At 34.2% G+C, this 21745-nt stretch overlaps 1 protein-coding gene across 9 annotated transcripts in view; it reads right to left on the reverse strand.

Annotated features, from left to right (window-relative positions):
- The window catches only part of ANKRD17 (ankyrin repeat domain 17), a 155295-nt gene that overhangs the window by 14301 nt on the left and 119249 nt on the right, over nt 1–21745 (reverse strand). For all 9 annotated transcript variants that reach the window (XM_074344870.1, XM_074344847.1, XM_074344843.1 and 6 more), the window contains 6 exons: nt 21130–21246; nt 11167–11338; nt 9601–10048; nt 8997–9152; nt 6761–6910; nt 3776–5409 (listed from right to left, as the gene is read on the reverse strand). In XM_074344870.1, coding sequence (XP_074200971.1) covers nt 3776–5409; nt 6761–6910; nt 8997–9152; nt 9601–10048; nt 11167–11338; nt 21130–21246 — 2677 coding nt within the window. The remainder of the gene's footprint in view (nt 1–3775; nt 5410–6760; nt 6911–8996; nt 9153–9600; nt 10049–11166; nt 11339–21129; nt 21247–21745) is intronic.

Genomic DNA, 21745 nt, shown 5'->3' on the forward strand with positions numbered 1-21745 from the left:
GTAATAATGTATAATAGTCACCCCTAAGAGAATTAGAAAAACCTAAATTTCTAAGAGGTCCCTAACAAATACAAAAATATTTTAGATTATTAAAAAAATTTTCCTTGCTTACTTCTTCCAGTCCACTGACTCATTATTTCCCCCTTTATTTTACAAAGATAGCTATAAAAAAGAAATTATCAAGGAAAATATTTTATATTTAATTTTAATTTTTACATTTTATTAGTTATTATAGAATACATGTAGATTTAATATTAACACAAGAATTTAAATAGGTTTGATGGCCAAAGAGTTACATAAAATTTTCTTTAAGAAACTTACAGGGGAGGGAGGAATGAGTAGGCAAAGCACAGAGGATTTTTAAGACACTGAAAATACTCTGGATGATAACATAATGGTGAATACATGTCACTAGACTTTTGTTCAAACCTACAGAATGTACAGCAAGAGGGAACCCTCATGTAAACTACGGACTCTGATAAGCATGTGTGAATGTAGGTTCATCAACTGTAACAAAAGTACCCCTCTGGAGGAGGATGTTGATAATAAAGGAGGTAAAAGAGGCTATGCCTGTGTGGAGGCAGAGTATATGGGAAATCCCTGTATTTTTCTGTCAATTTTGTTGTGAACCTAAGACAGCTACCTTAAAACAAAGCAAAACAAAACAAAAAAACTACTCTCCTTTGTTACAATGGAGAAATCTGATAAGTAGCACCTTAACTAATTGGCCATGCTTTTTATAGCTAATGGAGGGACAATCTGTCATTGAGTGCCTCCTGATATAATGCAGTGTGAGATTCAAACATTGCCCATCTGATGTTCCTGCTAGAAATGCTTAGCCTGAATATAATCATGGATTGAGAAAACAGGTGAAGCTGAAATGTAGGACATTCTTCAGTATAACTGGACTCTTCAAAAGATTCAGTGTCAAGAAAAACAAAAGAAGGTGGTGAGATATTTTAGACTGAGGGATACCAAAGAGACATAACAGTCAAAAGCAATATGTAAACCTTAACTGGTTGGAGCAAAAGGAAAGGAAAAAGAAACACAGAGGCATAAAGGATATATTTGGGATGATGGCACTGCATTTTAGGTGCTATTATTGAATTAATGTTAATTTTCTAGGGTGTCGAAATAGTGGTATAACTGTGAAGGCAAATATACCTGTTTTGACCTAAATCTAATATATCCCTCTGATGGACTCTCAAGTTAACCCTCATTGCTAATTTTGGGTCTAATCAACTGTACACCCCACAAAATCACACTTCCCTATGGAGCTCCTCTTTTTCTTTACTTTTCCACAAAACAAGAATTTATTTCCTTTTTCTGTAGACTTTAACTTTAGTCTTTCTTAATACATTACTTAGATTTCACATTTTTTGAAAAGTGAAGTATTTTCACTAAATTCCAATTATTATAAAGATGAAATATAAAAGCATTTCCAATGTATTACTTAGCATATGAAGCTTTTATAATCAAACTTTATTGACTTTATTGTTTAAGTACTCAAGATGAATTGGTTTTAAAAGTACACATAAACATTTTAACCAACCCCCGGCAAAGAAACATTTACTGACCATGTTCTTTATATTTATGTGTTATAGAAATAGGTTAAAAATAACAATCAGTTTCCATTAAATTTAGAAATTTTTAGTCCCAGAATTCCATCCCTTCAATGACACCTATCAAGTTGGCAACCTTTCTGTAAAGGGCTAAATAATAAATATTTTTAGGCTGTTATTAGAGCATGGAAGCAGCCATAACACACTATGTAAATAAATGGGCATAGCTGTGTTTCAATAAAACTTTATTTATGAACACTGAAATCTGTCCTATTTTTGTGTCACATATTATTCTTTTTAAAATTAAAAAAAATTTTTTTAATCTTACACAATTGTTATAACTCAATTAAAAAATTACAAATGTAAAAATATGTAGTATGCCATATCTGGCCCATGGACCATCATTTGTCTATCTCTGGAATGAAATTATCATTAATTACTTGAAATATTCATATTTGCATAGTAAAATGCAAAGCTCAAAATGCAACTTGGTATCCTGGACACTTTAAAAGAAAGATTACTGGAAAAACTAGTGATAACTGTATAAAGTCTGTAGTCTGGTTAATTATATTGCACCAATATGAATTTCTTAGTTTTAGAAAAAATATGCTGTGGTTATATAAGATGTTTACATTCAGGGAAGTTGGAATAATTATAGATGAACTCTTCTATAAATGTAAAAATATTTCAAAGTAAAAAGCTAAAAAAGAAAAAGCAGTCATACACAACCAGATCTTTAGATACTCTTTAAATATCAGCATTGTCCAACATGAACGTTTTACAGTAATAGATGTGTTCGATATCTGTGCTGTCCAATACGGCAGCTACTAGCCATATGTGCTTATTAAGTAAGCACTTGAAATATGACTAGCCTACAGCCACTATGGAAAATAGTAAAGAGGATCCTTAAAAAGTTAAAAATAGAACTACCACATGATCCAACAATTTCACTTCCAGGAATATAGCCAAATGAAACAAAAACACTAACTTGAAAAGATACCTACACTACCCTACACTCCCTTGCTCATAGAAGCCTTATTTACAATAGCTAAGACATGGAAACAACCTAACTGCCCATCCATGGATGAATGGATAAAGAAGTTGTGGTGTATATATATATATATATGTATACACACACACACACACACACACAATGAGATATTATTCCATCATGAAAACAAAACAAAACAAAACAAAACAAAACGAAGTCCTGCCATTTCTGACACAATGGATAGGCCATGAAGGCATTATGCTAAGTAAAATAAGTCAGAGAGAGAAAGACAAATACTATATGATCTCATTTATATGTGGAATCTAAAACAAACTCATAGAAAAAGATCAGATTTGTGGTTATCAGAGGTGGGGATGGGTATTGGGAGGGGGAACTGGAGGAAGGTGATCAAAAGGTACAAAGTTATTAAGATAAATAAGTATTAGAGATGTAATGTATAACCATAATAACTATAGTTAACACTGCTGTATGATATAAAGGAAAGTTGTTAAGAGAGGCTAAACTAAATCCTAAGTGTTCTCATCAAAAGGAAAAACATTTTCTTTATCTTTTTTTAAAAAATTGTATCCATGTGAGATGATGAATGGTAATTAAATTTATTCATATATCTCACAATATACATAAATCAAACCACTATGTTGTACACCTTAAATTCATACAGTGATGTATGTCAATTATATAAACAAGATTGGAAAAAAAAATTTAAATAGCCAGCTTGACTGAGATTTTTAATTTTATTTAATTTAAATTTAAATAGCACATATGGTTAGTGGCTATCCTATTAAAACTATGTAGCTCTATATTTTTCTCATTATTTTTTAAAACAAAAAGACAATCAGCAGTGAAACCAAATTTTAAAAATCTTTGGTATTTTAAAATTTGAAATAAAAGCAAATGTTTGATGGCATTATCTTATTAAATGAAAACATATGAAACTTTTTTTTGAGAGAGATAGCAGTTTACCTGATGAAGAAATTTATTTATGGTTAAATTTAAGATAAAATCCACTGTAGCTTCTAAAAAGATACAAAAGATATTATAATGCCATACTAAACATTCTCAAACATTCACAACAGCGTTTGAATTAGTACAACAATCTCTATCTGGACCTGTCACAGAGTAAAAGTATTAGAAAATGACCACGTTTTCACATCATCTGTGTAAATGAGCAGCTGCAGAATGTCAGAAAATACAAACTTACCTGAGGGACTTGGAGCGGGTCTCTGTAATGGTGGTCTAAAACCTGGAGCTTTGGAAGTATCAGACTGATGTAAAGGATCTGAATTTGGCAAATATGAGGATTTTCCTGACAGCATAGATTCTGGTGTTGACTGAGATGAAACAACAGATCCTCCCCAGAAGGCATGAGCAGAAGTAGGGCTATTTTCAAACAATGTGCTAAAGGGCCCAAATGGTAAGGGGGCACTGAAATTGGGAGCGATAGGCTTATTTGCTGGATGTACTGAATTTTGACAAGCACTTTGTGTACTTAAGGTTGAAGGTAGCTGGACAGAAGAGGGAACACTGTGAGGTCTTTTAATGTGATTGACACTGAGGACTGCGACAGATGAATTCTGCACTGGAGCTGGATTCTTGTGAGGAGCTGTTGTGCCATGAGAGGGTGGTCTAATAGCAGGGGGTTCCATTTTAGGAGCAGGCTGGGAGCATCCCATTTGTGTCTGAGGCATAGGGTAAGTCACTGGGGCAGTAGAAGGCACCGCCACTGGAGCAGAACTTGTTGCTAAAGGAGGAACAGTCATTCTAACTTCCGGGGGAGGAACCTGAGACGGCTGAAGAGGTGGTCTTGGCTCCTGAGAAACAGGTCCCGGAGGCTGCTGTTGAGTAGAATGAACTGATGAACTCCCAGAAGAACTGCTGCTGTTTGGGGGTCTACTGTTTGTTGTTTCTACCACTGGTGGACTACCTGCTTCCTGTTCAGAGGAAGATGCCCCTTTATTTGGAGATGCTGTTCCACAATCCAAAGGGCTGTTTCTAGAAACCCCTCCTGGCTGGGCTGGTGGTGACGGGGAAGATGGGGATGATACTGGGTAGTGTTCTTTGGCAGTAGGCATAGGATATGTGGCATTTGTGGATGCAGTGCTGTTGTTGCTTGCTGTAGTTGTGACTGTTGTTGTGGTAGCATTGGATGTCTTCACAACTGTGACAAAAAGCTGCCTTCTGACGGAAGGTGAACTTGGACTGCCATTTGTAGATGTACCAGGCACCGTTGAAGCTGATGAACTGGTTGTAGTTGTTGGACTTGAAGTTAAAGAACCTGCTGAATTCACCTGAGAACCACTGCTATTCTGATTGCTATGGCGAGGCACCATGTGAGGCTTAGGCGAGTTAGTAGCTCTGGCAGGGCTCAAAGGCCTGACAGGAAAAGGACCCCAAGTGGATTGAGCTGGTGGAAAAGTACCTCCAAAGTGGGTCATGGGCAACCTTGGTGGACGGATCTGCTGGAAAGTCTGAGCAGCAAGCAAAGCATGTGCAAACTGTGGAGGAGGATATGCTAATGGAAGAGAAACTGGAAAACCAGGCCTCACATTATTCACAGGGTTCTTAATGGTTTTGTGAGTAGATGAAGAAGAAATCGCAGGCACAGTGAGTGCTGTGGGAGTTTGAGATGTTGATGACAGAGCTACAGTTGTCATTTTAATTCCCATTAAGGAACTGTTAGCAGCAGTGGTGGCAGGTGCTGATGACCCTATTTTGGAATTTGCTGAGGAGCTTTTCAAACGATTCTTTGGAATAAGTTCATCAATTTCTTTGTCTGGATCCTTGATCAGAGCATTGATCAACTGAGTTGCTTGCCTTGTTGATTCAGTGCCACCCCTATAAGTTGACAAGACAAAATTAGGTCCAATTTTCACTTTCTAATATGTAAAGCCTAAATTCATTCACGTGTGCATGTATGTATACATGCATACAGAGAATAGTTGAAAGTTAAGCAGCAATTTTCTGACTATTCTTAGGTATTCTGCAAACAAAGCAATAAACTGTCCTGACATACTACAATATTTTTCAAAGGAAAAGTAAATGATTTCTTTTCCAAAAATTAATTTTACTATTGTTTCCTTAGACTAAGCAATCATTTTCCTACTGTGAAATGCATTATAAATAGAAAAACACTTAAAAATCCTATATAATCTATATTGTTACCATAAAGTTAAACAGTCGATCAATATTAAAAGCAGTACTGTAAGTAAGCAATAAAAACAATACAATTGAGTAAGAAAATAGCATTTTATTTTAAATCCAGGAATCTAAGGTGACCCTATTTATAAATTTATTAGTGGTTTCTCTATTAGTAGAGTGATTATTATAGTATCTCTTGACAGATGTCTCCAAATGAGAGAGGAATTCTGATAATGCCAACAATGGCCATAAGGTCAAACCCTAGTCTTTGATATTTAGTAAAATATATGACTAAAAGGAAAGTCTTATGGAAATTCTAAGGGGGAAATTACACATAAAGAGTAGTATGTTTCCCCTCTTCTCTGGATAAGGTAGGTTGTGATTACATCTGTCCCAGGAGAGGGATAAGCAAGATAGGAGAGGATGATAAGTACAAAACAAAGCTGGTTAATTGCCTCCTTCCTCTTGAAGTAGGCTATGTAACTATCAGCCTCCCTGTTATTATGAAGGATAGCTACTGCTCACAACCAAATTTATAATTTCTTAGAATATCATCTTTATTTTAAGGGTATTCAGGCATAGATATATTTCAATATTCAAGACAAATATCCACTTCAGATTTAAATCTATTACTGAGCTCATATTCTAAGGATATAATCTCAGAATAACAAATCTCAAATGCTAATTTAAGAGAAAGATGGAAAACTATAAATTAATATGTGTTAGAAACCCATTCCTTCTTTAAAAGTCTCAATAACTTTTTAAGAATGCCATATGAACAATTTCATGTAAGGAAAAGATTATTCAAACCTCTGCCACACACACGAAAGAAAAATTCCTTTAAAGTCCTTTGAAATACTTTGTAAGAGCATATGAATTAAGAGACAAAAACTGTAAAGTTTATCTTCTCAAACACTAATCAAATTTGCATTTTAAAAAAGTATCCTATTAAATACAAAGTTCCATTGAAAACTCAAATGCTTATATATAATTAAGCTCTCATGCAAAAAAGTACAAAGGAGGAAAAACGTAAGAGACAAAATTTTGCCTTATTGTTATTATCCGGTCTCCTGTCTTGTCTTTCTGCTTATCAATATCTATATGTGCACCAGTGAACTCCCGAATAGCATTAATATTACAGCCTCCTCTTCCAATCACTCTGGATATCACAGTTGATGGAACAGATACTTTCTTTGACCTGTTTAATAGTTGCAAAGATAAATTAAGATAAATCATTAGTTATCATAGGTTGTAATGAAAATACATGGGAGAGAATTATTACTAAAATATGTTTCTGTAAATACAGAATAGATATTCTCACTCTAAGTGATAAAATGTAACTTATGAGCCAACAGAAAAAAGGGAAGGGGGTGAGAGAGAGAACTTCACTGCAGCTTCTCATCTCATTACCAAAACTGTTTGCTTTTTTGACTCTCATCGACTTCATTAATATCTGTAAAGCACACACAGGTAGAAATACACTGTGTTAATGAAAATACTAATGGCAAGTAAGATAGACAAGGGTTCCTGCCCACTTATACTGACTATGTAGACACCAAGTAAGAAAACTACAACAGGATGCTGTAAGTGCTCTAATAAGGTATCATAAAGACTCATTGGTTGGGGCATCTAATCTAGCCCTAGCAGTCAAGAAAGGCTTCTTGTGGGCACCTTTGGGTATTTGACTCTCATTCTTGTTCTTATTCTCTAATATATAACTGAAATGATAATATTAAAAATTCATAGGGGGAGGGTATAGATCAAGTGGTAGAGCACATGCTCAGCATGCATGAGGTCCTGGGTTCAATCCCCAGTACCTCCTCCAAATATAAATAAATAAATAAATAAATAAATAAATAAATAAATAAATAAATAAATAAATAAATCCAATTACCTCTCCCTCATAAAACAAAACAAAACAAACAAACAAAAAAGTAAGAATTCACTCTTCCCCTGTATTCTTCTAAAGGCATTAAAATGATTATCCACAAATAGAGAAACTTGCTAAAGACCGTTAAGCTGTGTGAGGAAAGAAAAGAGCCTGTTGGAAATTTAAAAAAGCAATACCCACCTAACACTTGCAAAATTACATTACAATTTTACATTACCTCAGGAAAGGTAGGCATAAATTTCTGGCAAGTCAAATTACAGAATATTTCTAAAAGAAATACAGTATAACTCTCCATAAAAAGAATGAGTCACTTATGCTTTAATAAACAAGGAAATTATTTATTTAGACTAGATTTAACATTAAATTAAAATGTTATATTTTTAAAAGGTACGGTATGATCCCTGCCCTTTTATATACATAAGTAAGTTACTTGATAATTCTTTTTCCCCTAAAGTGCATAATATCAGTCAGTGCATTACTTTAAGTTAGTTAAGAATTTGTTCGCATGCCACAATATAAAATGCATGCAGAAAAATGGAATTATCTTACTTTTGTACAGACAGAACCCTGATGTGATTTCAATCAGTTCAATAGTGTGTGTATGAGACAGAGACACAGATAGAAATAAAGGCAGAGATGGTGATTTGAGGGGAGGTGTTGGCCCAAAATATGAAAAAAAAGTACAGTACATTTTGAGATTAACAATAATAAGCTTGGTTGACTATAGCTCTTGTTTTCAAACAATCAAAAGTTTAATTTTTTGATGGAATTTCTGGTGAGTTCTTCAGAACAGGTTATTAAAGATTTATAATATAATGGGTCACATTCTTTCCAGGTTTGTGGTATCTTATCTTTTAGTTTTTGGGATACTGTTTCACTTTTTGACACATTATTATTTAAAAAAAATCCCAAGCAAAATACTGTAAAATATTTCAGTCTTAAAACCCTTAAAATAAAGGTATCCTATGATTTAAGGACAAGAATAGTTTAAAACCAGTACTTATTCATTCTCCAAATATTCACAAGTACGTAGTACACACTATATACTTGGCCCTGAGATTACAAAGCTGAACAAGACATAATCTATCACCTTAAATAACTTAAATTAGTTCTCTGCCAAATACCAATATCTATGAGGGTCAAGCAGACACCACAATCATCTAAGTTTGTATGTAAAATGTTCCAATTTTAAAAGTATTAACATATACTTTTTTTCCCCATTTAAAATATAGTATAGGTTGTCTCTGTTGGCCAGATTCAGCCTTTGGTCACCAGTTTCTTTGCAACCTTTGGAATAAGTTAGGGGAATTTAAATGAAAGGCAAACTATACTTCACTATGAAATAGAGCACATAAAAAGAATGAGAAAAATGATCAAAGAAACAATCAGTCACCTTCTTACAACTTCTTTCCATCCTTCTTCCCTCTTTTGTCCACGCTTAGGACTTGCTACTGTTAATTTGCCATTTGGAGAGGAAAGGGGAGATGGACCCGATTTTGTGCAAGTGGAGAGAGAATTACTGGTCACTTCACTGATAGTCTCTGACAATCTTAAACAGGGAGGAAAAACACATATTAAATATAGAACAGATACAGAATTTTTAAATGATAAAGGTAATCTATTACATGACTTTATTATTTATTTTCAGAATAAATATGATGAATAAATGAGAAACTTACTTTTCACTTTTCAATATTTAGCATAATATGAAGGGCCAATTTTTAAGAAGATATTATTTAGAAGCCAAATTTAGCAGAACTGAAACACAATAATAATCCCTGAGAAACCATAATCAATACTTTTCATGGGCTAAGTTTAACAACTGAAATGGAGAAATTACATAGTAATTCTTCAATTCAAATAAAATCATGCCTTCTTTGGAAGAAAGACAAATCCTTATTTTGTCTATTGTTAATCTGCCTGCTTTGCTAAAAAATGCTGCAACAAAGTGTTTCATGATGATACTATAAATAGTAAAAATGAAAATTGGAACTAACTTTATTGAAGCCTTGCCAGAAACAGATTTTCTCTCCTCCTTTGGAAATGTAACCAGAACTGATGGCTGCTTCTTGCTGGTCACAGTGGTAGTGACCACAGCAGGTGAATGATTGTCACTCTTCCGACTGCTGTTGCTGTTACTACTTTCATCACTGCAGCTGGAAATTCTCATGTTATCACTGTCCCCACTCTCACTGGTACTGCTGCTCTTGGACTCTCCGTTCACCTTCTCTGGTTGACTGTATGAGATTGGTAGTGGATCATCAAATATAATTTGAACATTTTCTGGAGTAATTTTATTTTTCCTGTTTTTCCTCTTTGAACTGGTTGTAGTTATGGTATTATTTCTTTTACCATGGGAACCTGCCAAAGTTGTCCAGGTAGCAGATATACCTATGGTAGTAGTGGTTGTGGCACTTGGAGGCTCTGTCAAGACTTCAGGCTCATCTGTAGAAGTAGCAATACTGAATTAGCAAGTTCCAGTGTGTTTAGGATAGATTTAGCTTTAAGCACTCGATGAAAATAAACCCAGAAGTTACTTTACTACTATTAGACACAAAGTCATCAGTCGATCCAGTATTCATTAGTAATGAGATAGATATGATTGATCTGTTCTCTTCTGTTCTAAGTTCTAAACAACACATAGTAGAAATTTATAAAAAATTATTTTACGAAATATGAGTATGTTCTGCACAGTATATATTACTACAAAGTATTAAATTTCTTAGGTGTAATAATATAATTGTGGTTATGAAAAATGTTCTTTTTCTGAGAATGCTACTCAAGCATTTTGGGGTGATTTCGTATGATGCGGACATTGTACATGAGACCATTAAAAAGAAGAGTAAGGAAAAAAGATAAACTCATGTGCCAAAATGTTATAAGAATCTAGGTGATGTACACGTGTTCATTAAATTAATCCTTAAACTTTTATGTGTAGTTTGAAATTTTTCAAAATAAAAGGTTGGAGGAGGGAGAAACTAACACACATACACAGCATACGTATTTGGTGGTGTAGTGGCAATGGTTCTTCCTAACAATACCCTCATCTCAAATAATTTTTTAGTTAGAACCTAGTTAAAAATAACTCCCCATTCAAGAAAAATCTGAATATGGTCTTGATTGTAGATGAAATTATGGAATTACTGTTAGTTTTTTAAGGTATTATAAATGGTATTGTGATACGTAAGCAAACATCATTCTTAGGAGACATGCTGAAGTTTTATAGGTGCAATGTCAGATATCTACAATTCACTTTCAGACAACTTAGGAAAAAATATGTATATATATTTAGAGAAAAAGATAAAGCAAATATAGTGAACTGTTTATTTTTAAATTAGGTGAAGCGTATTCGGGTGTTTATCATTTTCTTTCCTTGTCTATAGGTTTGAAATTCTTTATAATAAAAAGATGGGGGGAAGCCAATTAATGAAAATAGCATATTAATAAGGGCTTAATAACTTACAGATCTATTTTTACCTTAAGTTACTGATAGTTAAGAAAACATAATTTTGAATAGAATGTATTACATGAAACAAACAACCTAGATGGGTTAGAAAAAATACCTTCAACTTTATGCTTTTCTTTTTCTTGAGCAGCTTGGAGTTCAAAGTTTTCTTTATTTTTGGCTTCGATTTCTTCTAGTTTTCTTCTTTGTTCTTCCTTTTTCTTTCTTCTCTTCTCCTTTCTCTTTTCTCTTTTGGCAGCCAAAGCCAGCCTCCTACTTTCTTCCCTTAACTGTTAAAGAATCAATAAAACAGACATATAACACTAGAATTTACCTTGGAAAAAAAGTTGTCATATAATGTCACTTTATCATAAGGGTACTGGGATACAAAAAAATTCAAAGTCATCTTAGTTTAACTCATTTTTGATCAAGATCATAATCAAATCACTGTAAAGAGAAAATAATATTTTTAAATGTCAAGATCAAATTAATGATAAAAGACAATCTAATTTAAAAATGGATGAATGAGAGATATACATAACTTCATAATCACTAAGAAAATGTAAATTAAAATAAACTACCATGTTTTGTTCATCAATTTGGGAAAATTTAAAAAGATATTAGATAGCAAAGTTTGGGAAAATGAATTCTTACCTACATTGTTGTTGGTATAAATATTAACATTTTAGGAAAGGTAATTTAAAAGTCTCCTATGAAAATTATAAATGGCTTATCCTAAGAATTTATTCTATAAAATCACTATCTCTAGTGGAAAAATATAGGTTCAATATTTTCCATTGCAAAACTGATTACAATGGTAGTAAGTGGAAATAAGGTAAATCCATGGGGAGGTGGCATAAATTAACAACAGTATACATTCACAGAATACTAGGAAGCCATTAAAAGTTATAAACATATACCTGGGAAAATGCACACAATTTACACTTGTTAGGAAGAAAAAGAAAAACTGCAGACCACTGATTTCATTTATTGGGGGGGGTGAGGGAAGCCCTTTATGTGGGTCTCTTTGTGCAAATTAAAAAAAAAAAAAAAAAGGCTAAGAGGACAGAGATATAAATCAAAGGCTTACTAGTGATTAGAGGGTGGGCCTAGAAGAGAGGTAGCAGAAAGAAGGTGACTTTCAATTTTACTTTAGTTTTACATTATTTCTATTTGTTAAACTGGGTACATATTAAACTAAGAGTAAATTTTAAAGTCCAATAACATGTCTTAATAAGCTATTTTAACTATTAAATTTTCCTCTTTCGTTCATAAAGTGGGAAAATCATCTTCAAACTCTTTTGTTTGCAAGCTGTCTAAATGACATTTTCAAACTATATATTTCCTGCCCAAATCTAGTGTTCCATACGTTTTATGTGTATTTTAAATATGTGTCCAAACAATGATACTCAGTTTATGGAAAATGTCACAATATCCTAGCTAATAAAACCAGTGCTTAAAGACAAACTCATAAGTCAAATCAGACTTACTTTTCATGAGAAAAAGTCTGACTTCATTTATGTCTCTAGCTTTTGCTAGACATTCCTCCTGCCTTTAGAAATGATCCCTGTTGGCGCCTAAAAGATTTTGCCCACCTTGAAAGTTTTATACTCTGGGGCAATGTAACATAATTATATTTTCTTGGGTAAGAGATAAATCTTTTGTTTTTGAAAGTGAAATAATCAAGGAGAATCTGTAGAACCCTGATACATTTTTAGGCAGATGGATTTCACGAAAGAACACAAATGGAAGTTGAAGATACAGAAATCGTCCGCATGGTATCTACCCCCTTGAAATTACTGCTAGTCTTCCAGAAGTATACAAGTTACCTCTGAAGACTAGTAAAAGAAGAGTTTCTGACCTTTCCAAAGGATTGGGAAGAATAGTAATTGGTGACTTTTACACCCTAGCTCACTGCAAGTGAGGAGGAGTACAATCTGACTGGTGAGTTTGAAAGAAGGAATTGAGCATGTGCAACTCAGCTCTGCTTCAGCTAGCGGCCTGTCCTCAGGAAACATACTTTCTCCATCTTTCCCATGAGTGAGGCCTGGGGTTGTCCTGTCTAATTGAATTTCATGAAATAAATAGGTAAGTGTAAAAGGGAGAGGAGGCGAAGTAGGGGTGAAGCGTGTGCCAGAAAAACATTTTAAAAGCAACTGTGGCTGGTCTATATTAAGCCTCTCCAATTTAGAATTAGGCATAATAAAACTGATATTTTATCTATATCATGCCTGTACGCACAGAAAAGCCTTGAGAAAGCCACAAGAAATAGCTTTTTGGGGAATAAAGATAACAAATGAGGTTCAAGACTTTTGGCTCAGCCAGGATGAATTTTTCACTTTGCCTGCTTTTTAAAATTTGTTCAGTGGTAGGAAGTAACTGTGATTTGTATTCAAGGAAGGGAAGAACTTTTTTAAAAATAGAAAAATCAGAAAGCAGGCTGGACTTACGGCTGGGTAGGGGTGAAGGGCTGGGATAGTTCTTAGAGTGTGGCTGCGACTGAGTCCTTAGGTATGTATGTGCCTCAGGTTTACCGAGTTCAGTCAGTTGACCCCGGCAACAAAGTCTGAATTATCACATTTTAGAGTTTAGCCGTATGGGCTAGATATTTATTCTTGTTTCTAGATTTTGAAGTTGTAAGGCTGGTATAGTGATAATCTTATAGATCTTACCTACCCTTTGGACTCACTAAAAAGTGGGGCAGAAATCCAGAGGAACCAGAAAACCGATTTCTTTCTAGGGGGAGAGAGCTCAGACTATGACTGCAAAAGGACCTACAAGGCTTGGAGCTCTCTAAAACTAAGCAGAATTTGATAGGATAGATACAGACTTAAGAGATATCATTAGTTTGTAGGTGGTGTCTGAAACTAATGAATTAAATGAAATCATCAAAGGGAAAAAGCTGTAACAATATTTGTGTGTGTGTAAAAGATAAAGGGGAGGGAATATCTGATAATAAAAAAGAAGATCAATAGATACTTCAGAAAGGTGTAATCAGGTAGAGGAAGACAGGTGAAAGCACCTTCAATGGGAGAAGAGTTTCAAGAAGGAAAGCAGATCAACATTGATAAGTATTACAAAGTATCGGTAGGGAAACAAGTATGAGATGTCTAATCTTATGGATTTGGCAATAAAATACCATTGGTGACCTCTGCCATAGTCAATTCACTGGAATAGTGGAGAAATAAGCAAATGGTCCCAGGATGAGAATCAAAAATAAAAGTAGAGTCAATAAGACATAGATTATTTCCTTAACATATTTGGATAAGGAAACATAACACTAAGTGTGAGCTAAGATTTCATTATGATAGTTAACTTGATTAAGTTGCAGAAAGAGGGTAGGAGTTAATGAAACAGTAGGCACTGAAGATAATAGGAGTATGGGGGAGATGGTAATAACTGATACAAGATCTGAAAGAAAAAAGAGGAAAACAAAATAAACTATGAGATTCAAATAAGTCTGGAGGTACAGGAAGAGAGTTAGAAATTTAGCCTACATCCTCTAATTTCTCACAAGGTATATGCCTAGACCTCATTTCACTTACTGAAGAACTGCAACATGTTTATGAGCATATGTGGGGGAATGCAGAGGCTTTGAAGAAAAGAGCCAAACCTCATTGTGGAAAAGCAAAGGGCACTACCCAATGGTGGTTTCTAATTGTGGATTCAGAAAACAAATTGATATTTAAGAGTAAAGCTTAAAAGATGAGAATTTAAGGATTTAGGGAGGGGTAGTTCATACTAAAGAAATACCATGTGCAAATCTATGATATATGAAAGGATATATGAAAGGGAATGAGGGCAGGGTGGGTATAGCTCAGTGGTAGAGCTTATGCTTAGCATGTACAAGATTCTGGGTTCAATCCCCAATTCTTCCACCAAAAAATAAATAAATAAATAAATAAATAAATAAATAAAGAAAGAAAGAAAGAAAGAAAGAAAGAAAGAAAGAAAGAGAGTGAATGAAGTATGTGAGAAGTAGAAAACATATTAAGTGATGAGCCTAGAGAAGACAGGAGGAGCTGAATGTTTGAAATTTACCATACAGACAATGAAGAAAGACAGAAGGATTTTAGGGAGGGAGAAAAGCAACCTCACCTATGTATTAGAAACTATGGGAACTGGAAAAGTTACACTGGAACAAAGTAGGATTGACAGAAGGCAAAAATATTTATTTGTAGAGAGATTATTAAGAAGCCTACTGCAATACTTCAGGTGAGAAGTGGCAACACGGAAGAGAAGGCTCATACAGAGACTGCCAAAGTTCAATTAAAGGTGATGATGATGATATTGATATTGTTAATATGTAAGGGGTTAATATGTGCCAGGCACTGGATTAAGTTAATTTACTAAACTACTGTATTTGATGGATATAGAGAATGGGGAGCAAAGATCAGTGAGAATCTGAAAACAACATCAAGATTTCATTTCTGAATAATCAGTAGTGACATCAATAACAGAAAGAGATCAAGGAGTACAAGTTGAGGGGAGGGCAGGATCCAGTGAAAATTTATTGATAACTTGCTATATACTAAGCATGGTTCCAGTTTCTCAGGACTCATTAGTAGACATTACCTGCCCTCACGAAGCTTAAGAAGCTTTTATTTAGTTGCAAGGGAGGCACACAGATGCTAAACATAATACATTACACAGTTGTTTAAAAGGTGTTAAATACAGTGTAAAATCAGAATACTGGAGTGGAAGAAGAGAAGTGTGTATGTGGGGACATGTAGGGGGACATGAAGGTGAAGTTTAAGTAAACATTAAAAGATTTGAAGTATTTCAGGCAAGGAGAACAGCCAGTACATAAGCTTTAAGTATGTTCAAGCAGAACTGGCATGTTTAAGTAGGCCAGTGTTGCTGAGAATAGTAGAAAATGATTTTCAGGGAATATATCAGGGGGCTTGATCACCTAAGGTCTCACAGGGCATTTTAAAGACTTTTATCTTTTACTCTGAGAGAAATGGCATTGTAGGGGTTTGAGAAAAAGAGTGATTTGATCTAAGTGATACGAGAGGATCACTCTAAGTTAAATAGAGAACAGACTGCAGAGCAATGACAGAATCAGGGAGACCAGTTAAATGACTACCGTGGAAATACAGGTAAGAGACGATATTAATGACATGAACCAGGGTGAGAAGTGATGAATAGTCATTAGGATTCAAGATGTAGTTCTAAGGCAAAGGTAACTAGATTTTCCAACACAATGAAGGATAGACAGAGGGGAATCAAGGATGTTATCAAGGTTTTTAGCCTGAGCAATTAATTAGAAGACAGAGCTGTGGGTCTGGAGTGGGCAAAGATCAGTTCACACTGGATGTAAGTATAACACATTTAATTAGGTATCTAAGGGACATGTTGAGTAGCTAGTTGCATATAAGAGACTGGAGTTTAGGGAAGAAGTCTGGGCTAAAGAGACAAATTTGGGATTAGTTACTATATATTTAAAGCTAAGAAGCAGATGAGATGATCAATGCATAAAGAAAAAAGATCATGTAATGAGCTAAATGGATTGCCAAGTAGGAGGGGAGAAGAGCAGAAACTAGACACAGAAGGAAAATACACAAAGCTAAGAGAAAAATAGAGTGTGTAGTGTAGTAGAGTCCAAGAAAAGAGAGTATGTCAGGTGTTATCAGGCTTAGTAAGATCAGGATAGAGAAGTAATCATTGGATTTAGCTATGTAAGAGCCACTGGAGACCATAAAAGCATAGTTTTGGTGGAGCTATGGGAGTGAGAGCCTGGCAGGAGTAGATTCAAGAAAAAAGAGAAATGGAAATAGCCAAAATAGTCTATTTTCCTGCAATCAGAAGCAAAGAAATGGGCTTGTTGCTGATAACTGGGGTGGGAGAATGTTGGAAAAAGTTTTTCACAATTGGATAAAGCTTATATGATGATGACGATGATCCCGGAGAAGGGGGAAATGATATAGAATAAGAGAGAATTGCTACAACAATGTTTTTGAGTAAAGGATAGCAGAAAGCAGATAGGATCTAGCTCATAAATAGAGGGACTGGTTACAGGTTTATTTAGTAACTGGTAGGAAGTATCGGGGTGGTGGATAGGAAGATGGGGTGGGGGAAGTCTTTGGCAGTTTTCTTCTGATGCTTCAGTTTTCTCACTGATGTAGGATGTAAGGTCAGCAACTGAGGGAGAAGAAGAGGATGTACTAGAAGTCAAAATAAAGGAGAAAGAAATAACGATCTAGATGAGTGGGAGAATACATTGAACTAGAGAAAGATACAGTATGACTACTGGGCAGCAGTAAAGGATCCACTGTCACACATTTAATGTAAAATTAGTCATCAAGGTTGAGTTTTGTTTGTTTTTTTTCCCTAGATACCTTCAGTTACTAGGGTTCAGGTAAGAATAAGGAAAAGAAAAGAGTAAGGCAGGCCAGTGAAGGGTGGTATGATAAATGGATCCTACAATTTACTGGTAGGCAGAATGTTTTCAGGATTGTTGGATGTAGAATTCTAGAGGAAGTAAAGCTGAAAAGACAAGAGATGATAGAGAATTAAATGTGTAAAATTGAGATTGTGAAGTGGGCATGTCAACAGCTTCAGGTGGTGGCAAAAAACCCAATTAAAAATATCTATAAGGAATATTTAAAAAATATACCCTACATAATTCCCTAAAAGGTTATGAAAGTTTACAAAGACAAAGGCGAGAAACAAGAAGTGATAAAGTAGGGAGGTGAGACATTAAAAGTGCAGACCAATAACACCCACTAAGGATTCTAACAGCCCAAAACATAACTTAGTTAACGTCCTAAGAGAACAAGCAATTAACTGCCAGAATACTTCACAGTCTGACCATATCAATTGCTCTAGAGCATGGCTTCTTCATAGTAAATGCTCAGTAAATCAAATGTTTGCTGCATAAGGACAAAGGAATCTGTTCAATATAATGAGCAGTATTCTCCACAGCAGTTTTTACAAACCTATTAACCAACATTTTCAAATTAGAAAGGCTGATCAAAGGAGCATTTTTATACAAGCAGTAAGTTACCTAAACCAGATGGGACCAACTCCTATGATGTTCCTAAATCAGAAGGTGGAGCCAGAATGTACTGTGTCTCAAAGGCAAAAAACTGTACTTTTCCAGATTTAAATCATAAGTAAAAAAGAGCGAACCAAATCCTATCAGATCTCAATCTGATAATTTTTCAAATAGAAATAGAAAGGGGCTGGAGTTCAGGAAAGGGCCTCCTCTATAATCTAGAATTCTATCCATGCACCACCCCCCATTCAAAATTGCTTATAAAGGATCAATGCATGGAGAATTAGCTCTAATTAATTTATGATTAAGAATTATCACCTTTGAGTTTTAATATTATGGAAAAATACGCAATGACATTTGAAAGAAGTTCCTTTTTTTTTTGCCTTAAATCTGAGGCTCTGAAAGCATGAACATCAAGGTTAAGAAATGCTGGCAGGAATTCAAGGAAAAAACACTTATGTATTGCTGATGGTAGTAGGAAAATATTCCAGAAGTACCAAATTTAAAATATATTGGCCCAAGTGAAGAAACTCCATAAAAATAATAAAAGCACCAAAATATAAGGAAACATGTATACGGATATTTACTGCAACATTATTTGCAGTGACAAAAAACTCAAAACAAACTTGCTGTGGAGTATATTATGCAGTTATTTAAATCACTATCAACTGACAATATTCTTCAGTTATTGAAAGAGGGAAAAGCAAGTATTAGAGTAATATGTTCACATGATAATATTTTTTTAAAAGGTACACTGTCTTCATATACGTGGATATTTATTTGCTAAACAAATGTTTACTGAGTACCTGTAACATGCCAGGTACCATTTTGTGGTGCATACACTCTTGTGGTAGAGAGAGAAACAAGATTACTAAATAAAAATACAGTATTTAGAATATTAGAACACGAAAATAAAGAAGGGAAGAACAGGAAGAACACGAAAGGCAGACTAAAATATGAGGCAACTGAAGTGACATTCAAGGCAGAGAGCATAGCAAGAACAAAAAGGTGGTCATTTTGAATGAAGTAAAGTGACTAAGAGAAAACAGCAAAATAAGATAAGAGAGAGGTACAGGGAGTGCTATGGATGGGCAGATCACATAAGGTCTTAAAAGGCTGCAAAGGTAACTGTACAGGTGAGGACTTTTAGTTAATTACCATACCAGGTTTTTAACTTCAGTCACCTTATAATGATGGCACATTTTAGATATCTTTGCATATCTCACAGCTTAAACTAAACGTATTATTGCAATTAAAAAAACATTGAAATTGATTAAGAATAGACACCCTTAATAAGACATATGTGCTTCCTGACCTTGTAATCCACAGGTATGCAGTAAATCCCTAAAGGTTATTTCATGTAAAGTAGTAACATCCAGGTATAAAACAAAGATTTTATTTAAAAACAGATTATCTATGTCTCAGCTATAGAAAGGACACTTTCTGAGATTTATGCAAATGCAAAAGAAACAGTATCATGAAATAACTGTCACTTAGAGATTTTAACATTAGAGTAATGCACAAAACAGGATATTATAATACTTAAGGGAGAAAGCACTAAGAGGTAAGTTAAGGGAGGAGAGGGAACCAGGGAATTTAAAATTTAGAAAGTGGGTTAAATTCTAGCCTGGCTTAGGAAAGTTACTTAATTTCCCATAGATTCAGTTCCTCCATCTATAATATGAGGGTAATAATATTTTTGTAGAGAAGACTCATAATACATATTCTGTCATACAGGTTGGCCCTATTATATTGCCTGGTACTCAGCAGACATTAAATAAATATTAGATGAAAATGAATATAAAAATAGGTCAAGTAATAGTTACAACAGTGATTATAACAGTATCTACTCTCAGCGTGCTCATATTCAATTAAAGCTTCAAAGTGGCCAAAAAGCTAACTTTCATTTGGTCAGAATCTAAACTAGAAATTTTTTAAAATGAAGAACCTCTGATATTAAATGTGTTTTTCTGAAAATAATGTATATTTTCACATTCAATTTAGAATAAAATGTTTAAAATAATTCATGTTTTCTTCATATAATACGAAATGTTCAGCTTAACAAAGTCAGCGAGTAGAATAAAAATGAATGAACCTGGCTTAAATAAAAAAGGTTATACAATTGACCCTTGAACAACACAGGCTTGAATTGTGCAGGCCCACTTATATGTGGATTTTTAAAAAATAAGTAAGTACTACAATACTACACTATGGTTGGTTGAATCCGTGGACATGAAACTGCAGATTTGGAGGGCCCAACTGTAAGGTTATACTCAGATTTTCAACTGCATGGAGGGTTGGAACCCTAGCCCCTGCTATCACTGCATATCCTTTATAAATTTAAGGAATACATGTTAAATTTTATACATTTTTAACCTTTTTTAGAAAGATGAAATATGGCAGGACATATTCCATAATATTCCATGCTGAGCAATTCTTTTCCTTCTATGATTATTATTACTATTACATTCTGGAGTACCGTTATTGACACTAACGGGAGTAAAGAAGCCGTTATGAAATTGTCTAAAATATACGTTGTTTGGAGTATTTTACACCCCATGGGAATAGATAGGAATGATGCTGTAGTGTGACTGAAAGAGAAAAGTACAAGAGAAAGCATCCATTTAAAAAGGTACATATTAAACATTCCACCAACTGGTTGTATTTCACTAGTTGATTAGGCCTTGGTAGTGTATGCCTTCGTATTGTATTTGGTACTTCTGATATAAATCTGTTGGCAACAAGTTACAAGGTCTGGGATCGATGAAGAACAGATGTGGATGAGGATTAAGAGATCATTAGTTGAGATAATTGAGCATTAGAGGCTAGGTTCTCTGATTTCCAGATCAATGCAATTCTTGTAACATTTTGTTAATTTGACTACAAAGAAAACTATTTTAACGATATTAAAATACTCATAATTCTCTTCAGTATTTGAGCCAGACTTGAAAACCATGTACTTAATTGAAAGCAAAAGCAAAACCAAAACAAAACAAAATGAAAAACCAGGTTATAAATTAGGAAAAAGAAAAGCAGAAAGGACAAAAGTAGGTATTTTTCATATGTAAAGGTTACCATTACCTTTTCCAAGTCTAACTCCTCTAATAAAATGCTGGCATTTTTGTTTGCTTCAGCAGCCTGTCTATCTTTGGCTTGCACTATTGACTCCATACAAAGATGACACTTCTTCAGCATCTCCTAAAATGAAAAATTAAGATATTTCTAGCCTCAAAAAAACAACATTTGGAGAGATTTCTGAAAACATGAAAGTATTAATTAAGGTGCTTAAATGAACATAAGCAACAAGGATCAGTAGTAGGGCAAAAAAGGGTACAAATAAAAACATAATTTAAATGATATCTTATAAAAAATACATAAGCAAAGAGCTTCTACTATTCTTTAATAATATCCATTCGACACATTTCAGAAACTAAAATTATTTACGCATATAATTTAAATGAGAAATCATACCACAAATAGAGCTGCAAAAATTTGTCAGCTGGTTAATGGGCTGAAGGAAAAGGTCAGTATCAACAAAAGAAAACAGGTTTAAAAAATTCAAAATACGTAATTGGCAAAAACTGTTCTCAAATATTTAGGCTTTGCTACTCTAACTTCTTGTGCAAGAATCGCTCATAAAAAAATCAACACAATACTTATAGATTTTTCTTAGTGATTTCATTCATAGTACACACTT

Source organism: Camelus bactrianus, chromosome 2, assembly GCF_048773025.1.
Source record: "Camelus bactrianus isolate YW-2024 breed Bactrian camel chromosome 2, ASM4877302v1, whole genome shotgun sequence".
Classification (NCBI taxonomy): Eukaryota; Metazoa; Chordata; class Mammalia; order Artiodactyla; family Camelidae; genus Camelus; species Camelus bactrianus.